Genomic DNA, 21296 nt, shown 5'->3' on the forward strand with positions numbered 1-21296 from the left:
CTATTGTCTCTATCCTACAGGCACTTATGTTCAATAAATGCTAATTGCTAAAATGGGAAAACATTTATCTTGTCCTATATAGACAGCGTTCCTCAATTATGTATGATTAATGCCTTTTTTTTCAGTCGACATCTGCTTTTGATCAGTGAAAGATCATCCAACTTACCAAATCGTTGTTCTGTTCGTTTATGTCCAGTTCCTACATGACCACAGTAGAGTCTGAAATATGTACACTCGTTCTTAGAATGTCTCTGCGTCGGGAGAAAATGATGCTCCCAGATCCTTTGGAGGCCTCATTAGAAAAATCAAAACGTGAGTGCTCTGTGGAAAGTTAACTTGGGAGCTAGAATTGGCAGGAGCCTGATCTAACAAAGTGGCTGGAGGCAGCTGTGAGGGGTGGTTACGCTACAGCCATTTGCATCGCAGTCTCAGCACTTGCCAACTTGTGAGACCTCAACCTCTGGGCACCTCACTTTACTTATTTGTAAAGTGGGGTGGGGTAATTATCGTCCCTACTTTATACAGTTGTGTGGATTGAGATAAAACACTTAAAGCATTTAGAACAATGTGTAGTACAGAGTAGGCATTAAGTAAATATTAGCTCTCATCTGGGGAGATTTGGAGTGTTATTTGACTATAGACTTAAAAAAAACCCTAAATTAACAAATTACTTCTTTTTGCATTGTCACTTCATGGTTCTGTAGCAGAAGTTAGGATTTTTTTTCAATTGTGAAAAAATTCTCTAAATTAACACATTCATAAGTCAGAAAAGACTATAGCAGAATCTGTAACATTTATATTTGGTCAAACAGGCAAGAAGTCTTTTATCCTCTTCATGAAGAAGAAAAGCTGTATGTAATTGGTGTGTGTGCAGCATATCTTTCTTGGCATTCAAAAGCATTAAAAGAACACTCATTGATTTCCAAGAGAGTTTTGAAAAAAAAATACCAGTCCCTAGAGTTCAGATTGCTTTTTTAGAAAAATCTCTCCACCCAGAGGCATGGAATCTGAAATTTAGAGGACCTGAGTATCCAGACTTGGGTATAAACTATGGACAAGTTATTTAACACCTCTGTGATGACTTCTAAAATGAGAATGTCTTTTCCTTCAAAGGGTAGAATTAATGTGTATCAGTGTGCCCTCTGAACCATAAATTAAGATTTCTGAATTCAAACTTCTTTTGTTTTATAAGAATATCTCCTTTGAGGATATAAAATTGTGTCACTGATCAGAAACACACTTGTATTAAAAAATTAACAAATGCTGCAGAAATTAACTAAAAGCTAAACTGCACCTATTGAAATTTGAGTGAGAAATTTCAAAATAAGCATTTTGTGCTATTTACAAAAGTCAAATAGCATACACTACTTCTGGTCTCATTTAAAAAATTTTCTAGAGAGCGAATTGATTTATAAACATGCTGTAATATCCCTAGCCATAAGTTTCTGCATTTATAAAAATGTGTGACTTTTTTTTCAGATGGTATTTAAAGTTACAGATAAGTAATACTGATAACTGAAGCGTTGGTTAGCTAGAATTACTAGGCATCTTTTCTGTACACATTTTTCTTTAATATCTGTCTTTGCCACTCATCGCTGTTCTGAGTGTTCAGTATTCTCCTCCTGCCCTTTGGAGGCATTACTTTTGGAGAATCACTTGGTTTTAAAGACCGACCCATTTCACAGTTCTCACAATTAGGTAAGTTGTGTCATAACGTTCAGCAAATTTTCTATTTCATGGCGGGAAAAAACACTAAACACAGCCAAATACACATTTGTTTTCAAAGTCGCAGTAACTAGATTTAAGTGAACACTGCACTACAGGCAACAGAGAGTAATTCAGAGCTACACCTTCAGAATGTAAACGGGAAATTCAGTCTTTCAAAAGGCAAAGGAGAACTCTAAGTACTAAGTTCAATGGATTTAATGACTTCATTACATATAGCACTCAGCATTTCATATTAATGTAAAAAAATCCAGACTTTTAAAATTAAAAGGTGGTAACATTAACAGCACCTGGCTGTTCAAGTGCTTCTGTTTGTTTTAATGTACTTAAAATGGCCACAGAAATGCTGGCAACTGAGAGATCCAGAGAGGTTTCTAAAACTCAGGTTTCCATAATTGCAGAGTTGATCCTTGTATCTTAGTGGGGCTTGATGCAGCCTAAACAGGAATTTGGAAGTGATATGACAGACAAAAATGAAATACGTTTGAAAAGGCCATATTTTCCTATGACTTACATTCTCCTGGAAGTTTTTTCTTTTTTTGAACTTCCTTTTAAAAGAAATAGTACTACCATCCTCCCTACCCCCAACAAACCAGCCCAAAACAATATCTTTTACTACTACTGGTTATCAGAACGAGTATCTGCTTTCGTAGGGCTGTCTCAACTTATTGTCAACTTTGGATAAGACTTTATTATATGTTTCATCTGCTTCTAATCCTATCAGCACAATCATAGAGGGTATTTAGGGTCCAAGGGTGTGTGTATGTGTTGAGCTGTTGTTGTTTGGGGTTATTCATTTTTGTTTGGGGTAATTTAAAACTTGGACCTAACACAACATTTTGAGAGATCAAGAACATTTTCTTTCATAGGAATCCAAAGAAACATATTTTGTCTATCTACATCCCATTGCAGGTTCAAATGGCTAGGATAGTTTCTATTTTCCATTCACAAACTATTAAATAGTATGTCAGATTTGCATTTCAATCATGGATGGCCACCATTAACCACCAGTTTCACCTGCAATGAGAATTGTCGGATATCAAAAAAAATCATTTTTGTAAAATACGCGAATGGCCATGGGTATGTAAAAATACATTCATTAATATCATACCACAAGTGCCATTTCTTCAAACGTATTTCATTTTTATTATCACACCCTTTTCAATATTTGTGGTCACCTACTTTGTACCTAGCACGGAGCTCCACATTAGCAATTAAAAAAAAAAAAAAAAAGTATTCCTGCGTTTGGGTTCAGTGGGGGAGACCACAGAAAAAGCAACAATATATTATAACTTTGACACAGGATATACACAGGGTGTTGAGGGTGCATTTTTATTCAGTGGTACAAGAGAATGGTGACTCTGTGGGATGGAATGAAGAAAATGTAGAGAAACCTAAAGCTAACGTGCCGAATGGACAACTAGATGTCTATCAAACTGTGCAAGAGACTACAGCTCTTTAGGCTCAAACAAGCCTAAAGAAGTCGGATTATTACCCCACACAGCTGTGAGATTTCCTAAATTAGAGGTCTAACCATAAAAGTTTAGTCCTCTAACAACCTAAGCTAATAAAAATAAATAATAAATAAATAAATAAATAAATAAATAAATAAATAATAAATAAATAAATAAATAAATAAATAAAAAAAAATTTCTCTCTAGGATTTTTCCCTACCAGTTTGTTGTTGTTTAATTCCTGGGCGAGGAGCACATTCCCGCTTAGTAGCACATTCTAGCTTAGAGCTGGAATGTTTCGACGGGTAGTGCTAGGGAAGCAACTTCCAGTAAACTGCCTCCAATCAGACCTAACGTTGCTTCTGCAGAACTGTGTTCAGACCGTGCAGGTTTTTTTTTGTTTTGTTTTGTTTTAAACTGGAATTGCAGATGGCTTTTTCTTTTTCACCTGTAAAAGGTGGTCTTCATTGATCACTGCACCTGTGTGGCCACCAGGCCTTTGGTCTTGTAAGTCCAACCCACAGGGGTGGGGTGCGGTGGGGTGGGGTGGGGGCTATAGCCCGGACGAAAAGGCATGCGTGCTGCAGACCAGCTCCACCTGTTGAGGTCAATTAGTTTACAAGGGCTAGAGGCTGCGGCTTCCCTCCAGGTAGGGATGGGTAGGGATGGACTGCAAGCAAGCACGCCCTCTCCAGACCAGAGCCTGCCCGGGAGGAACCCCGGCAGCTAAGAGCAAGCAGCTGCAGCAGCTGCAACAGCTGCCGGGGCTGGCGCACCCCGGCCCGTCGAAGGGCGAGGGGACCGCATGGCAGTCACCCCCGCACTGCACAAAAGGCAGCACCTATCTAGGAGGCGCTCGGGCCTGGCGCGGTCGGCGGAGCTCGGGGCGCAGGAGCGCGGGGGCGGGGGGTGGGGGTGGGCGAGCTCCGCCTGCAGGGGGCCGGGGGCGCGCCCAGGTGCAGCGGGGGGAGGGGGTGGGAGGGGGGTGGTGGTGGGAGGAGGAGGGCTCCGCCACGCGCCTAGGAAGAAAGCCTGACTCATGTCGTGTCGTGGCGGTGGCGGCGGGCTCCTGGGAACTGCAACTCGTGATGCTGTTGCTGCGGAGAAAAGCCTCATTACCCATTCCGCGGGCGGGCAAGGGCGGGGGGGGCGGACACCCACCCCCTCCCCGGGGCGCGCACTCCCGGGCCCCGCCCCGCCGCGCCCCGCCGCGCCCCCTCCCCTGCCGCGCGCCCGCCCGCCCGCGCACGCGCCCGCGCACGCGCCCCGGCCGCGAGCGAGAACAGAGCGGACACACCTAACCTGCGCGCGCGCCCCGCGCCCCGCCCCCACTCGGGCCGCGCCGCGCAGCCCGACCCGGATCCGCTCCCCCGCCCGAGGCGCCCCTCCCCTCCCCTCTCTCCGCGGCCTCGGCGCCTCCGCCAGCCTTCGGCAATTTCCGGCGCTCGGCGAGTCCCGAGGCCCCGCCGCCGCCTCCCCCGCCGGACCCGGCTTTATGTCTGCGGCGCCGGGGCGCATGCGCAGACGCCATCTTCCTCCGTCTCCTTTGCCTGCCCCCTCCCCCTCCCCCCTGCCGCCGCCGCTGCCGCCGCCGCCTCCTCCTCCTCTCGCCGGCGGTCGCCCCTCCTCCTCCTCCTCCTCCTCCTGCGCTCGGGCGCTGGTCCCTCCTCTCCCGCTGCCGCGAGAGACTGGGGGACGCGGCGGAGCCGGAGGAGAGCGCTAGTAACAACCAGCACGGCCCCCGCCCGCCCGCCCGCCCCCCGCACCCACCCCCTCGCCGACACCGGCCAACCCCACCTCCCGCTCCTTTGAACGGCGTCGGCTGCAGCCGCTTGCACCAGCCCGTCGGGCCCCCAGCGCCGCCGAGGAAGGAGCCGCCCGCGAGGACGAGGACGGGGACGGGGACGAGGACGAGGACGAGGAGCGGAGCGGCTCGCAGCCCGCCGCCGCCCCCCGGGGAGGCCCGGGCGCCGGCCCCTTCCTCCCCGAGGACGCGTGCCGAGCCGAGGCGCCTGCCCCGAGGGAGGAAAATGCTCGGGCTCCATGGCTGCCAGTGATGGAGCGGTCCCTGCGCTCCCGCCGCCGCCGCCGCCGCGCCCCGGCCGTGCCCCGCGAGGACCCGGCGTCCCTGCGCGCCCGCCCGCGCCCCGTTGCTGGGCTCCCCGTACCGGGCGCCCCGCCGCCCCGCTCCGAGCCTCGCCGCCCCGGCCCCGGCCCCGGCCCCGGCCGCGGCCAGCGTCTGCTCACGGAACAGCCGCCGCGAGCCCAGGGGGTTTGAAAGGGTCCGCGGGGCGCGGGCGGGGAGGGCCGAGCGGGGCCGGCGGGGCCGGGAGGGGAAGGCTTGGGCGACCCTGAGCTCGGGGCTCGGGGCGGCGAGGGGACGGCGGCCCCCGCTCCGCGCCGCCTCGGCCGGTGCACGGCGCCCGGGAGGCTCTTGCAGCGGCCGCCGCCGCAGGGGCTGCGGAGCCCCCGAGTCGGCCGGAGAAGGTGGGCATTTGTCGGCTTCCCTGGCGTCCCCCACCCCACCCCACCCCACCCCCACCCACCCTCACCCCCACCTCCCCTGCCCCGCACCCCACGTGAAGGCGGACTAGAGAGGGGGGCGTGAGACTAGAGGGGAAAGTGGATGGCGGAGGACTGAAGGGGCCCCCGCCTCTCGGGCCGCCCTGTTCACCCGCGTTCATCCTCCCTTCCCGAAGCTCGCCCTCGAAGGCAGGAGCGGCCGGCGCCTTCTGCTGAGAAGGAGGAGGAGGAGGAGGAGGAGGAGGAGGACCCGCGCCGGGCGGAGCGTCAGGTCCCGTTTTCCTCCCCGGCGTCTCGAATACAAAGATTACGGTGCAGAAGAAGGAAATTGCACTCGCCTCCTCCGCCCCCCCGGCCCCCGACACAATGCACCAGCCGCCCGAGTCCACCGCCGCGGCGGCCGCGGCCGCTGCAGACATCGGCGCTAGGAAGATGGCGCACCCGGCGATGCTCCCTCGAAGGGGCAGCGGCGGCGGCGGCGGCGGCGGCGGCGCCTCTGCGCTCGGCGCGGCAGGTACCGGCGTCGGTAGTAGTGTCACATCTTCCGAGGATCTTCCGCCTCCGTCGCTGCTCCAGCCGCCTCCCCCCGCCGCATCCTCCACGTCGGGGCCGCAGCCTCCGCCTCCACAAAGCCTGAACCTCCTCTCGCAGGCTCAGCTGCAGGCGCAGCCCCTCGCGCCGGGCGGAACTCAGATGAAAAAGAAAAGTGGCTTCCAGATAACCAGCGTCACCCCGGCTCAGATCTCGGCCAGCATCAGCTCCAACAACAGCATCGCCGAGGACACGGAGAGCTACGACGACCTGGACGAGTCCCACACGGAGGATCTGTCCTCCTCCGAGATCCTCGATGTGTCACTTTCCAGGGCGACCGACCTGGGGGAGCCCGAGCGCAGCTCCTCGGAAGAGACTCTCAATAACTTCCAGGAAGCCGAGACGCCCGGGGCAGTGTCTCCCAACCAGCCCCACCTCCCGCAGCCTCATCTGCCTCACCTTCCCCCCCAGAACGTTGTGATCAATGGGAACGCTCATCCTCACCACCTCCATCACCACCATCACCTTCATCACGGGCACCACCTGCACCACGGGCACCACCATCCATCCCATGCCGGCGTGGCCAGCCCACCCATTCCCGGAGGGCCACCCTCAAGTCCGGTATCCAGAAAACTCTCTGCCCCTGGAAGCTCCGACAGCGTCGCACCAGCTGCACCGACTTCTGCTGTCTCATCGGGAGGCTCACCTGCATCCGTAATGACTAATATCCGAGCTCCAAGTACTACCGGCAGCATAGGTATAAGTTCTGTTGGTGGCACTACTACGGTGAATAATGTTAACATCACTGCTGTGGGTACTTTTAATCCTAGCGTGACAAGCAGCATGCTTAGTAATGCCAGTATAAACGCAAGCAATATTCCTAGTGCTGCTAGTGCGAGTGTCGGGCCTGGAGTTGGCAGCGGTGTGAATGTGAATATCTTGAGTGGCATGGGCAATGGTTCTGTTTCTTCCTCCGCTGTTGTTAACAGCGCCCCTAATGCAGCTGCAGGGATGACTGTGGGATCAGTTTCCAGTCAGCAGCAGCCACCGACAGTTAACACGTCCAGGTTCAGAGTTGTGAAGTTAGATTCTAGTTCTGAACCTTTTAAGAAAGGTAGATGGACCTGCACCGAGTTCTATGAGAAAGAAAACGCCGCACCTGCTGCAGAAGGTGTGGCGATGAATAAAGTGGTGGAAACTGTAAAGCAAAACCCAGAAGTGACTTCTGAGAGGGAGAGCACTAGTGGGAGTTCAGTGAGCAGTAGTGTCAGCACACTGAGTCACTACACGGAGAGTGTGGGAAGTGGAGAGATGGGAGCCCCTACTGTGGTGGTGCAGCAGCAGCAGCAGCAGCAGCAGCCAACTCTTCAAGGTATGGCTCTTCAACAGATGGATTTCAGTAGCTCTGGTCCTCAGAGTATTTCAGCAGTCAGTCTACCACAGAGTATTTCTCAGTCGCAGATCACACAAGTACAGTTGCAGTCACAAGAACTGAGCTATCAAAAGCCAGGTCTTCAGCCGGTCCCTCTGCAAGCCACTCTCAGTACCGCGACGGGTATCCAGCCATCACCTGTGAATGTGGTTGGTGTAACTTCAGCTTTAGGTCAGCAGCCTTCCATTTCCAGTTTGGCTCAACCCCAACTGCCATATTCTCAGCCGGCTCCTCCAGTGCAAGCTCCCCTTCCAGGGGCACCACCCCAACAGTTACAGTACGGACAACAGCAACCGACTGTATCTGCACAGATGGTCCCAGGCCATGGTAAACCGGTGACTCAGAATCCTACTTCAGAGTATGTGCAGCAGCAGCCGCCGCCGCCGATGCTCCAGACAGCGGTGTCCGTGTCCTCGGGACAGCCCAGTGCTGCGGCCGTGGGAGCAGGAACGACCGTGATGCCTACGGCCCAGCCACAGAGTATCCAGCTGCCAGTGCAGCCCACCGCAATCCAAGCACAACCTGCAGGGGCCTCTGGCCAGCCTGTTGGCCAGGCTCAGACGGCAGGATCTGTGGTACCTACTGGCGGTCAAATCGCAAATATTGGTCAACAGGCAAACATAGCTACTGCAGTGCAGCAGCCCTCTACCCAAGTCACACCTTCAGTTATTCAGCAAGGTGCTCCTCCGTCTTCACAGATAGTTTCACCTGCTCAAACCGCGATTATTCATCAGGGAGTTCAAACTAGTGCTTCGAGCCTTCCTCAACAATTGGTCCTTGCACCCCAAAGTACCTTGTTAACTGTGCCTCCCCAGCCACAAGGAGTAGAATCAGTAGCTCAAGTTTCGCAGCAGTTGCCTGCAGTTAGTCCTTTGCCCTCTGCTAGTAGTGTTTCTGTTACAAATCAGGTTAGTTCAGCTGGTCCTTCTGGAATGCCTTCTGCCCCAACAAACTTGGTTCCACCACAGAATATAGCACAAACCCCTGCCACTCAAAATGGTAATTTGGTTCAGAGTGTTAGTCAACCTCCCTTGATAGCAACTAATATAAATCTGCCTCTGGCACAACAGATCCCACTAAGTTCTACTCAGTTCTCTGCACAATCATTAGCTCAGGCAATTGGAAGCCAAATTGAAGATGCCAGGCGCCCAGCGGAACCCTCCTTAGTTGGCTTACCTCAGACTATCAGTGGTGACAGTGGGGGAATGTCAGCAGTTTCAGATGGGAGTAGCAGCAGCCTAGCAGCCTCTGCTTCTCTTTTCCCGTTGAAGGTGCTACCGCTGACGACACCCCTGGTGGATGGCGAGGATGAGAGGTAAGATTATGCCATGTTTCTGCAGACATTCAACAGATTCAGAGTAGTGAATCTATTGAGTAGCTTTGTACATGCACAGAATTTGTCGAGAGCATGACCTCTTTTTTCATTTTTGTGTGTGAAAATCGTTTTCGTGGTAAGTTTCCTAGAGCAAGAGTGTCACGGAATGGTTTCAGAGTGGAGATAGCAGGTGGGTGTAAGTATGCAAACTATTTGACAATAGTTATTGAGTATTAAGTATAGGTCTGAGGGCACCAGGTGTTTTTTTTTTTGTTACTTAGGCTTTTTAAAGGGATTTCTTACAGAAGATTTTTGCTAACCTATATAATAGTTCATCCATTCCTTTGAATTACTAAAATCCTTATGATCATCTCTGGGGGCTGGAGGGGGGTTGCTGTGGTTCCCACGAATGTTTCTCCTTTTCACTTCTACTGTGTTTGATCTTAGTCTGCAAAAGATAATGTTACCTGCTTTTCCTAGTCAGACCTTATAGGAAAGATGACCTAGTCTGGGTTATTATATAGGTTACCCTTATACTGTAATTGACCAACTTTTGTACACTTATTTAATGGTCATTTTATCTGAATCGAAGAGGAATGGGAATCCTAAAAAGTATGTCATGGGGGAGGGGGGCTTACACTGTCAAAATAACCAGATTTATCTTTGATAGTGGTAGTCTGTACATTTTATTTTCCCTTTTGTATAGTGGATCAAGGTGGTAGCCATTTTAAAGAATAGGGAAAGTCTTGAAGGGTTGGATTTATAGGGGCATGGAAATAAGACTTTGTTCTCCTGTTAATCTATTCCACCTGTTCCCTTCTTTGCCAAAAAAATACATAAGGCCAAAAAAAAAAAAAAACAAAACACTATTAAACCAGTGTTTTCATGATTGAATTGGAAATAATGCTCTAACCATGCCACTGAATCAAATTGTGTCCTTTAAGCTGACTGATTAGAAAGTTGTGAAATCTCTAAGGATTCTACATGGCTTTAAACAAAGTTGATTTTTAAAGGAATGTTCTTGTCACAGATTTGCCGGTCTGTGACTAACCTTGATCAAAATAGTATCATAGGGAGTTAATGACCAAGGCTATTTATTTTAGCCATGCAACTCGGAATAAGCTCTAAAGACATTTAATTATTTTAGTATTAGTTGGAGATTTTTGTGATGGAACTTTCATCAAACCAATTGGAAATTTATATCCTAAATGTGTCTTTGTGGTTTTCACTTTGGAAAAATTGAGAGTATTTCAAAAGAATTGCAGTTTTTAGAAAAAGAGAACAAAGGCCAAACGTTCCAGTGAGGTTTTCACGATACATATATTTTTTTTAATTACTTAAGAGATGTTAGTTAAAAGTATGGTTAATTGATATAATTTAAAATCTTGTTTTTCAGGATTTTTATAATTTTTTCAGGAGTCATATAATTAAAACCTCGTTACCTAACCAAATGAATTCCGTATCACGTATACAGAGTTTACTTAAGAGGACCTCTTCTAGGATGTGGTTTCCTTAAGAGTCCTAATGTAATTACTGATAAAACTCTGTTTCATAGGTCAATATTCACACCTGTAATTACTAATATTCACTATAATTTTAAGTAATTATTTACCCCAAATATTAATGTTTTCTAAATCTAGAGTGTGTGATTGAGTGAAGCCCCTGAAAATCAGGTATTATGTGGATACTGAATCCAGCAAGATAAAAGATGAAATACACAAATGAAAACCACACATTTTGAATTGAAACCTGCCATGATTTTTGTTAATTACCATTTGTGGTCTCCTGGTTGACTTTCTCCTTTTCTTCCCCTGGTGGTAGGGCATGATAGAGCTTTCCACAACTTGCTTTTCCAGACAATTAAAGTCAGATGTTGCCACTTAGAAGTAGGTTTTTAATTGTAGGGATAGACGGCAGTTTAAGGTATTTAGCACAAAATTAATTTTTCCATACAGTAACTGAGAGGAAGATTAATTAGGGGCGAATTATGTAGAAAGATTTGGAAATAAAGGAACAAGAAGTATGATTGAATATTGGTGTGAAGTAACTTGAGTTGACTCTACCTGTTTTGAGTTTACTACATATTTGAACCTTTGTTAACATCAAAGTCATCAAAACCAGGAAAGTTTTGTTTCATTGGTATCCTTTAAATGCTGAAAAATCAAAATGTGTCACCCCTAAAATACCTGTAAAAGTCAATAAGGGGAAACATGTATATTATTTTTTTCATGGTGTTTCACTGCAAATTATTTCTTTTATCTCCAAAGTTTAGAGAAAAGAAATGTTTCATTTAAACTTGCCCTTGGATGGGAGTTTAAGAATATCTACGAGAGGAAAAAAGTGATAATGATTATAAAAAAAATTCTTACCTTTTCTTCCCATGATAACGTCTGTGTCACTTGCATCTTCTGAGGTTTGCTCACCAATTTCTCTCTTCAAGAGGTAGAAGGGGGGCGGTACATTATAATTTCAATATTATGACTTAGAAACCGTGTTAGCAATGAAACTTTTTTTGGTGGTGAGGCAAATGAAAGATGGTTATTCTTTAGGTTTCTTTTGAAATAATACTCTTAAGGCTTTAAAACTTAAAATGTTTATTAGGTATGTGGAACATGCTTTCAGTTGATCATTGGGCAAGACCATAAATTAGAAACATGGGTCAGGCGTTAAGATAATAATGTATCTTGTTTTTTAAAATTCACTCTCACTGAAAAAGTATTAATGTCTTATTTTATCCTTTTACATGAACTTACCTTTATAAAACAGGGAAAATACAGGCATTTCACACTGATCTGTGGTCTTCTGTGTTTTCCAACTGTTAGTACAGCCTTTTATGTAAAATTGGTCATACTTCTATTCATCCCGTTAAGACTCAGCTCACATGTTACCTCTAAAGCATTCCCTTTACCCAGAACATGTTGTTTCCTTAGCACTTTTTGGTATTCCTCTATTTAACACACTGCACTCATTCAATTATAATTATGTTTACCTGTCTTCCTCACAAGACTCTGAGCTCCTTAAGGGCAAGAACTAAATATTTTTTGAACAAATTAAGGAGGTGACCTTTCTCTCTCTTTTTTTTTTTTTACTGTCACTATTTAAAATTTATATTGTTTCTCATCTTAAGCACAGCTATTAGAGATTCAGGGTCATACAGTATATGCAATAAATTGAAAAGAATAAAGACACTTGCTTTTTTGCACTTCTTTCACCTCATCATTATTTGAGGTGAATTGCTATCTGTCTTCTGAATACAAATGCCTGTTATGTAGTGGGCCCTCAAATTTTGTTGAAGAGGAAGGAAAGTCTTATCTATGAAATAGGAGTAGTACTCATTTTTGCCTACTGAGGATGGTAGCATTAGATAAAATGTTTTAACTATAGAATACTAAGCTACAGGCTTTACTTTTTATTTAGGTTGTACCTGCACAGTTTAAAGAGTAAAAAAGTTTACATGATTATCAAAACAAACAAAAGCTTCCTGTCCCCTTCCTTTTCCATTTTTTCCTTTCCCAAAAGCAGTCACTTACCTCTTTTCAGTAATCCTTGTCCTGTTTACATGCTTGTATTGTTACTGGATATGCAACATGGCTTTGATGGGTAGGAGCATGGACTCTGGAATCAGACTGTAGGTTTGAATCTTCTCTGTCAACTGTTTTATGTAACATTGGGCTACTTAACCTCTCTCTATGCCTCATTTTGCTCATGTAAAAAAAAAAAGTGGGGGTACCTATGTCAATAGGGTTGTCATAGGAAATGAATTTGGGAAAGCCTTTAGAACTGTATCTAACCCACATGCCCAGTATAGTGTGTGTTAAATACTCTCTGCTTTTGTTTTGCTTTTATTAACTTCCTGGATAGAAAATGAAGATTTAATTTTGTTATCAGCTACTCCACTAATCTCCCTTACCTCATGGCACCCTTTCTTCTTAATGGTTATGATTTCAGCATTCTTGTAAAATAACACTTTTCGTGTGCTGTACAATGTACCACACTTGCCTGCCTCCCTCCACCACACCCCAGCTATCTAGTACATGTAGAATATATAGTATATATATTTCTATATATTATTTAGCATATAGAAATGTTAGTAGGTACCCACCCCCACCCCCCCGCCCCAGGTTTTCATCTGTTTCCTCCGAATTGGCTTTATGCCCATTTTTGCTTTGCCTTATGGGACAGAGCCTTTCCTCAGATGTCTGGTAATTCTTGGTCATCTGCTTGCACGTTAGACTAAAGAGCTTATCTTGTGTGACTTGTTGACTGTTAGCTTTACCATAGGGTGCTCTGGCTGAAGTTCAGTGTCTCTGCCCCACCCTGTGGCTTAGTTTTTGCTGTAATTATCACTAATTCACCTTTTTCATTGAATGTCCCTTGAGATGTTCAGACATACCAGGTATTGTTATCAATTTTATCTTCCTGAGGCAGTGTCTCATGTCCCTCTGACCTCCATTCTGGACTGAGTGTCTTCTAGACTTGGTACACAATCATTATTGTGGGATTCCCTTCACTTTCTCCTGGGGTTGGCTTTCCATTTTGCAGTGATCCATGTCATGTTCATTCTTGATTTACTTGATGTTTTAAAATCGTTTTAGGAGTGCCTAGCTGGTTCAATTCATAGAGCATGTGACACTTGATCTCAGGATCATGAATTTGAGCCCCATGTTGGGGTGAGATTATTTAAAAAAAAAAAAAGGAAAAGAAAAAATTCTAAGGGGTGCCTGGCTGGCTCAGTCTGTAGAGCATGCAATTCGTGATCTCAGGGCTGTGAGTTTGAGCCTCATGTTGGATGTAGAGATTTCTTTACAATCTTTAAAAAAAAAAAAAATGGTTTTAGTTTACCTTGACACTTGTTTGATTATTTGGTTAGGTTAAGAATACTACATGTAAAGTTGTAATGTTTTATAATTTTACTCCATTGCTTTCTAGCTTCCATATTGCTTTTCAGAAGTCTGGGTAGTTCTCATTTCTCAAATATTGTGTTTTAATTTTTTTCTCTGACCTTTTTACTCCTCTCTTCCCCTCTCTCACTCTTTAATTCTCTGAAAGCTTTTATGATTGTATCTATTTCCAGGGTTTGGAAATTTTATAGTAATGGGTCCTTCTGTAGGTCTCTTTTCATCCATCTTGTTGAGTACTTGGTGTGCCCTTTTAATATGGAACCATCTTTTAAAAATTTTTTTAAATTAAAAAAAATTTTTTTTTTTTTTAAAAAAAATTCATGAGACACACACACACACACACACACCCACAGAGGCAGAGACACAGGCAGAGGGAGAAGCAGACTCCATGCAGGGAGCCCGACGTGGGATTTGATCCCAGATCTCCATGATCATGTCCTGGGCTGAAGGTGGCACTAAACCGCTGAGCCACCTGGGCTGCCCTTGGAACCATCTTTTAATTCTTGGGATTTTTTTTTTTTTTTTTTTGAATGAGGTCTTGGTTATAATTTCCCATTTTCTGTTTTTTTTTTTTTTCCTTAAATTCTTATTGGGGTTATGGATCTTCTTGACTTTTTTCTAATTTTCTTGTATTTTACTATTTTCCATCTCCTTTTCTATTTGCTCCATTTTTATTGAGTTTTCATGTATTATCATATATTTAATTTCCCAAATCTTTTATTTTTTGGTCCTTGCTCCTTCTAAACAATATCCTGCTATAGAAACAATAGTACATTCTCTTATATGAATATATAAACATTATTATTTTTAAAAAATATTTCTTCTTGTGTGATCAGTGTCCCCTAGGTTTGTTTTCTTAGTTTGTATTTGCTTTGGTCTTTATCCTTCACATTCTGTAGCCTTGGATGGTTGGTGGTTGTGTGTGAATAGGGGAGTAAAATGCTAATTAGAAATTCTCAGTGAGCCTTGTTAGTTTTACTGTATGGTAACTAGACTGGGCTGTTTGGTTAGAGGACTTTTTTTTTTTTTTTTTTTTTTTTGGTTAGAGGACTTTTAATGTCAGTGTCTTCATGTCTTGTCTTTGAGGTGGTTAGATCCCCTATAGAAGTCTCTTTCTTGCCTGAGATGAAGGTTGTGGGGGATAGGGAAGTTGGGTAAAAGGTCTTGGGGGAATCTGAGTATCCCTGTATATATTTCTTCACTCAGGCATCCTGTTTTTAGTATATCTTCCTGCCTATGGCTATACTTGATTTTCTCAATCTTGGGGTATTGTGTTTTATATTCTTCAGACAATATATTTTCAGTTTTTTGTTGGCTTTGGGGAGGGGTGGTTGGGATCAGTGGTGCTGGTTACTTCTTAAAAAGACATTTACACGATCTTCCTTTATTTTATCGCCCTCTCTCCCCCATATCCCACTTTGGATGTATGTGGTCCTGCCAATTGCTGAGTCTTTTGGGGATTTTACAGTTTAAATTGGGTTTGTTCTTGGCTTTCTCCACTGTTTGCTAAAGATTTGATTTTCTAGTGTTTGCTAAGTCATTTGTCACTCAACCATCTGCTTTCTAGTTTCTGAATTTTTGTAGCTATTGTCTTTTCACCCATTCTCTTCATTTTTTGTGAGCTTATGTCGTTATATCTTAAAAATTCATTTTTTTCTGGTAATCTTAGTGGGGTTTTTAGAAAAGGAGTATGAAATGTGTTTACTATCATTATATACCTGTCTTAACTATAGAATATTGCCCTATTGAATATGAAGAATGATGCAAATTTTAATAAAGTCATTGCTCCAAGATTTGATCTGTAATGACAACCTAAATTTTAAGAGTGGAATTGCTTGGCTTATATCCATTAGAAATAAGAATAGTACGTAAGTCAGTATTTCAGTTCACAGACGTGATTAGAAATGTTAGAATTAGATCCAGTTAATATTTATCATCACATTAAACCAACTCAACAACCCTGGGTTAAGTTTTTTCTATTTTACTGGCGACTAAACTGAAGCTTAGTTTATTAGAGAGATGGAGTTGCCTCTGGTTACATGTATTGTAGTAAAACAGCTAATATTTAAAGCCATTTTTCCAATTAAGTCTTTTGGTATTTTTGCTAATAAAGCCAACAAGAGGTAAGACCCATAAATAATATTAGAGTGGCTGAAAACCTGAAAAGAAGGCAGACTCCTTTGATTTGTGTATTTGTGCAAATAACAGAATTACCGTGGAACATACCAATGTTTACCTGTAGGCCCTTGATGAGAAAAAAGTGGTTAAAGTCATCACGTTGATGCACCTTGAATGCAGTAGGTTTTTTCCTTTAGAAAGTTGTATGAAAAATTTTTTTTTTTTCAGGAAAACTGTTTTTACTTCCTAATAATTTAAATTCAGTCTTTGTAGCTTTGGCTTCAGAATTGTAGGACAAGTAGATTTTGGTTCTTGCTTAGAAAGTTGAATTTAAAAGTATGAAACTGGGATCCCTGGGTGGCGCAGCGGTTTGGCGCCTGCCTTTGGCCCAGGGCGCGATCCTGGAGACCCGGGATCGAATCCCACGTCGGGCTCCCGGTGCATGGAGCCTGCTTCTCCCTCTGCCTATGTCTCTGCCTCTCTCTCTCTCTCTCTGTGACTATCATAAATAAATAAAAATTAAAAAAAATTAAAGAAAATAAAAGTACAAAACTATGCAAAGCATGACCTGTTCTGGTGCTGCAATATTAGAAGCGTGCTGCAATGTTGGAACTCTGGTGGTTGGTTTTTGCCATGTCACTGTATTGTTACCATTGAATATGTCATGGTAAGAATATGCTTTAACGGCTCATTAAAAGGAATTACATGTCTACATTATTTTAAAGAACTCTTTATAATTAGTTTTAGATTCTAGGTTGACTTTTTTATTTTTCCTAGCTTCACATATATTCACATATCCTTCCACCATTTCTTCCTTACCAGTCGGTTTGACCCGGAAATCTTATTTGACTTTTTAGCATTGTTGGGCCTAGTTGACCTTTGTTTTTCCTCTTTCTTGAAACACTCTCTTTTGCTTTCAGTGATCCCTTTTAGTTCCTTCCCACCTTTCTGGCCCCTTTTTTCAATCTTTCTTAGATTCACCTACTCTGTCAGACTCAGTGTTGGAGTTTCTTCAGGTTTCTGGTTCCTCTTCTCACTTACTGCCTTTTCCATAAGTGATCATCTGCTCTGTGGCTTTAGATGCAGTCTGTGCTCTCAGTTTCTGAACGCGCACCATTAGCCCACCCTTCTCTTAGCTTTAGGGTGACCCTGTTACCTGCCTTTGTAAGACATCTCCACTTGCATTCTGATAGTCCCAACAGAGCATGAACTTATCTCTTCATTACCTAATCTCTAACATCTCTCTTTTGTTCATCTTCATTTTAATAATTATTTCTTACTAGTTCTTCACTTTAGAAACCCGAGGGCCATGCCTGGTAACTCTCTTTTCCTCACCCCATGCATCTTGACCATAACCTTCAAAATATACCTTAATTCATCTGCCCCACCACCACCATTGCTACAACTCTTGTCTAAACATACTTACCTCTTAAAGTATTGCAGTAGCTTCCTCACTAGCCTCTTGCATACATTCTTGGGTTTCTCTATTATTATATCTTGTAGTCAGAATGATATTCTTAAAATAAAAATCTGTTTAGATCACATACTTGCCCAACACCCTTAAAAGCCTTCCTATTACTTTGAAAGTAATTACTTTTTTGCTTTTGCTCACCTCTGGCATCATATTATGCCACTTCCCCCCCCTACTTTTCTGCGTTCCAGCTGCCTTCTTTCAGTTCAAGTTGCCATCTATCCTTACTTCTTCCTTAAGGGTAAGTACACAGTACACACTGTTCCTTCAGCCTGAACATCCGGTGTTCACCTGCTTTCCATTCCTTCTCAAAGTTTACCTGTCACATTGTTATAAAAAAAATTTATTTCAGTTCCAGTGTAATTAATATATCATATTAGTTTCAGGTCTGCAGTATAGTGATTCAACAATTCTATACACTGCTACTTGGTGCTCCTCACAAGTGTATTAACCATCACTTTTTGATAGACCTTCTCTGACCTAGCAAACGAAACTCAGGTTCTTTGTTAATGCTGTTCTTTTTAATGTTTATTTCAGTTTGTAAATTTTTTTTTTTTTTTTTTTTTTTTGTGAGTGATTATCTGATGGTTTTAAGTTTCATGGACTGGGATGTTTGGTATGCTATTACATATCCAAAGTATATTTCAATGCTTAACAGATAGCTTGGAAAAATCTACGTAGTGAGTAAATGAGGGAAAGTGGCAAAAAGATAACTTTTTTTTTTTTTAAATCACTACTGTGGTATATTTGGAAGGTAAATAAGTTCTGTATAGATGACCATGTAATATCACTGTTTCTTCCTCTAATAGAGGTGAACCAGAATTGATTGATTACTTTTTGCTGTGTTTATGAGCCAAAAAAGCAATCTCAGTCGTTGGTTTTAAGAAGCATTTTGTTTTATGTTTGTGCTTATTTTGTATTTACCTATTTTTATGCCAATAAAAGTTCTTCAACTTGAATAAGACCAAAAAACCCCTATTTACTTCTAAATTAGGATATCAGTATTCTTTCTCAACTTTGAATTCGTTCATCTACTCAACATATAATGTGAATCTGAAGCAGTATTCAAGTATTGGAAGTCCTTTGGTGCAGTTTCAGCTGTTGAAAATATAAACATTTAACTTGTAAAAATGTCATTTGTATTGAGAGTTTTCTTTATTAGACAGTTTAGTAAATAATGAGTTAATTACCTGTTTAAAATTCCAAACTGATCTATTTTATTTATAGTTATTATGGTTACTTGTTATTAACAGGTAAGTTATGGATTATGTAAAGGGGAATGAGAAAGGTTTGGCAATGATCAGAATTAGCAATAAATTGATTATGGGTATTAATGGGGGTAAAAAAGTGTTAAGAGATGAGGTCTTTACTTTTGAGGTTGGGGTAATTAAAAACAGACGGGGAAAATGTAGAATCTAATGTTGTAGTACAGTGATCATCAGTTGTGAGAGAAACCTATCAGTATTTAATCTGGTTGGCTGGCTTAAAACCATATTTATGTTGATTGGGGAGAAGATTTACTATGGTTGATTTTTATTAAGAATTAACTTTAGATCACGTGTGTATGGATCTATCATGGTATGGATGGTATTGCCCTTCCTCATCCATGAAGCCGTAAAGGGTTACTCTGAGCTTCATGTGGTTAAGACAGATGAGATAACATCTTGTTTTTCCAGGCTTCCTAGATTATTTTTGTAATATCAGCTCACCACTCAAGTTGGGGAACTTCTGATACCTTGGGTACATGCCTGAGTAAGTTGTAGTTGGATTGATTATAAAATTGCTCATTGTGATGAGACTTCATTCTCTCCCAGCTTATCTAGTTATCTAATTTCTTTGGTATGAGGCTTTCCTTGTGTATCTTCACATGGTAATAAACAGCATATTGACTAGTTAGGAATGTTTTGAAGGTATAAACATTTAATTTAGATAATATCTAGCAGTAAATTTTTGTTATAATGTGGCTATGGTACATTTTCATTGGTAATAGTAGTGAAACCTTATTCTTGTATGACTGTTGGTGTTTTTTTTTTTTTTTTTTTTGATTTTATTAATTTATTTGAGAGAGAGAGAGAGAGCATGAGATAGGGGAGGGTCAGAGGGAAGCAGACTCCCCTCAATCCTGGAACTCTGGGATTGGGACCTGAGCTGAAGGCAGACACTTTAACGGACTGAGCCGCCCAGGCATCCCTGGGGGGTTGTTTTTAACAAAGTATTTTGAAATAGATTATATCCCCTTGAGTCCTAGCAGTCTTAAATTTGATAGGATGCTTTTGTTCAGTTTTCACAGAGGAAGAAAGAGTCCGGTATATATATTCAATCATTGATTAAATATTGAGTTACTACTATGTGTTAGGTACTGTCTTTAGCTTGTTTGTAGACTCTATAGCAATTTAGCAGTAAGAGTAGTAGTTGTAAGAGCTGAATATTACAGTACTTAGGTGCAGGATTGTTCTAAGCAGTTTACATATATCAGCTTATTTAATTCTCAGAACAATCTTATATGAGTTGTAAGTAGCATTATTATCCCCATATTGCAGGTGAGGAAATTGAGGCATAGAATGGTTAACTTAAAAGATGAAGTAACTTATTCAGAGGTCACATAGCTAGTAAGTGGGAGCTAGGATTTAAATCCAGGCAGTCTGGGTTTCAGAGTTTGTACTCTGAACAACCCTTGCACACTGTTGGGCTCTGTAGCATATGATCAGACCTGAGCTATTCTGACAGCAGTATTGAAAGTTGTTTTCAAAAAAAAAAAAAAGAAAGTTGTTTTCGCAGTCAGATTTCCTATATTGAAAGGCACTGGGAACTGCAAATATCTCTTGTCCTGTTCTATCCTCATCTTATTTTGATCTTGGAAGTTTGAGTGGGAATGCTACTCTTATTCTTATACTCAACAATATAAGCCTTGTGAGAAGAAGGACCTTATCCATCTAGTTTACCTGTGTATTCTCACTGCATGCAACAGTGCCTGGCTCGTACTATGTTTTGAAATATTTGTCGAACGAGTGAATTAAGACATGTGGCAGAAAACCCCCATAAATATTCAGAATGGAGATATCATGCCAATACTCTGGCACCCTGTTACCATTACGTTCACAGCCATTCTGACATACAGAAGGAAGTTTCAGATCTTCCCACATATATTACTGTACCTGTTACATTAAATTCTTTCTCTTTATTGAGTAGGTACTAGGTGTACATTATTCCATAGTAATGGTGTAGGCAAAGATGTGATCAAACATGGTTCTTGTCCTTAGGGAGTGTATATGACATGCATATGGTGAAATGATATGACAACATAAGAGCTAAATAACAGTTTTAAATGACATGAGGAAAAAAAATAAAAATAAATGACATGAGGATGTGAAATCAACAAATCATATTTGGAGCTGGGAATCTTGAGGTCTCATTCAACTCTTGGTTTATAGATGGAGGAACAATTTCAGAAAGGCTGAGTGAATTCTCAGTGCTACAAAATGTTCTCAGACTAACTGGAACTTGAGTCTCAAAAATGATGTAGGAAATTGCATTCAGAATTCACAGATGGGATAGAATGGACCTTTGGTAGGTCAGGGATGCAATGTGTTTTGAATGGACCTTTTGAAAGTTTTTGGTTGAAGGAAAATGTTTCAGGCAAGAGAGTATTAATGAAAAGGGTAAGAAATAAGAAAAGCATTGAGGACATCAGTAAGGCAACAGTTGGATTTAATAGAGCAAGTTTGTTTTAGGAAGTGACTGAAGATTGAATTCCAGGAGTAATCTGGCGTTCAACACTTGTTGACTAAATCACATTCAAGGAAGATTGGTGTAAAACGAAGCTGTA

At 42.8% G+C, this 21296-nt stretch overlaps 1 protein-coding gene across 7 annotated transcripts in view; it reads left to right on the forward strand.

Annotated features, from left to right (window-relative positions):
• The first annotated feature begins 5412 nt into the window (after positions 1-5412).
• TSC22D1 (TSC22 domain family member 1) overlaps positions 5413-21296 on the forward strand; it is a 131244-nt gene continuing 115360 nt past the window's right edge. For 4 of the 7 annotated variants that reach the window (XR_003237770.2, XM_026017236.2, XM_026017237.2 and 1 more), the window contains exon 1: positions 5817-8980. Coding sequence is in view for 5 of the 7 variants with exons in the window: in XM_026017236.2 (XP_025873021.2) it covers positions 6069-8980 (2912 nt within the window). In the remaining 2 variants the exon portion in view is untranslated. Of the gene's footprint in view, positions 8981-21296 lie in introns of all 7 variants that reach the window. The other 3 variants (XM_072760594.1, XM_026017234.2, XR_012001983.1) reach the window with 3 other exon arrangements.

This window comes from Vulpes vulpes, chromosome 6 (genome assembly GCF_048418805.1).
Source record: "Vulpes vulpes isolate BD-2025 chromosome 6, VulVul3, whole genome shotgun sequence".
Lineage (NCBI taxonomy): Eukaryota > Metazoa > Chordata > Mammalia > Carnivora > Canidae > Vulpes > Vulpes vulpes.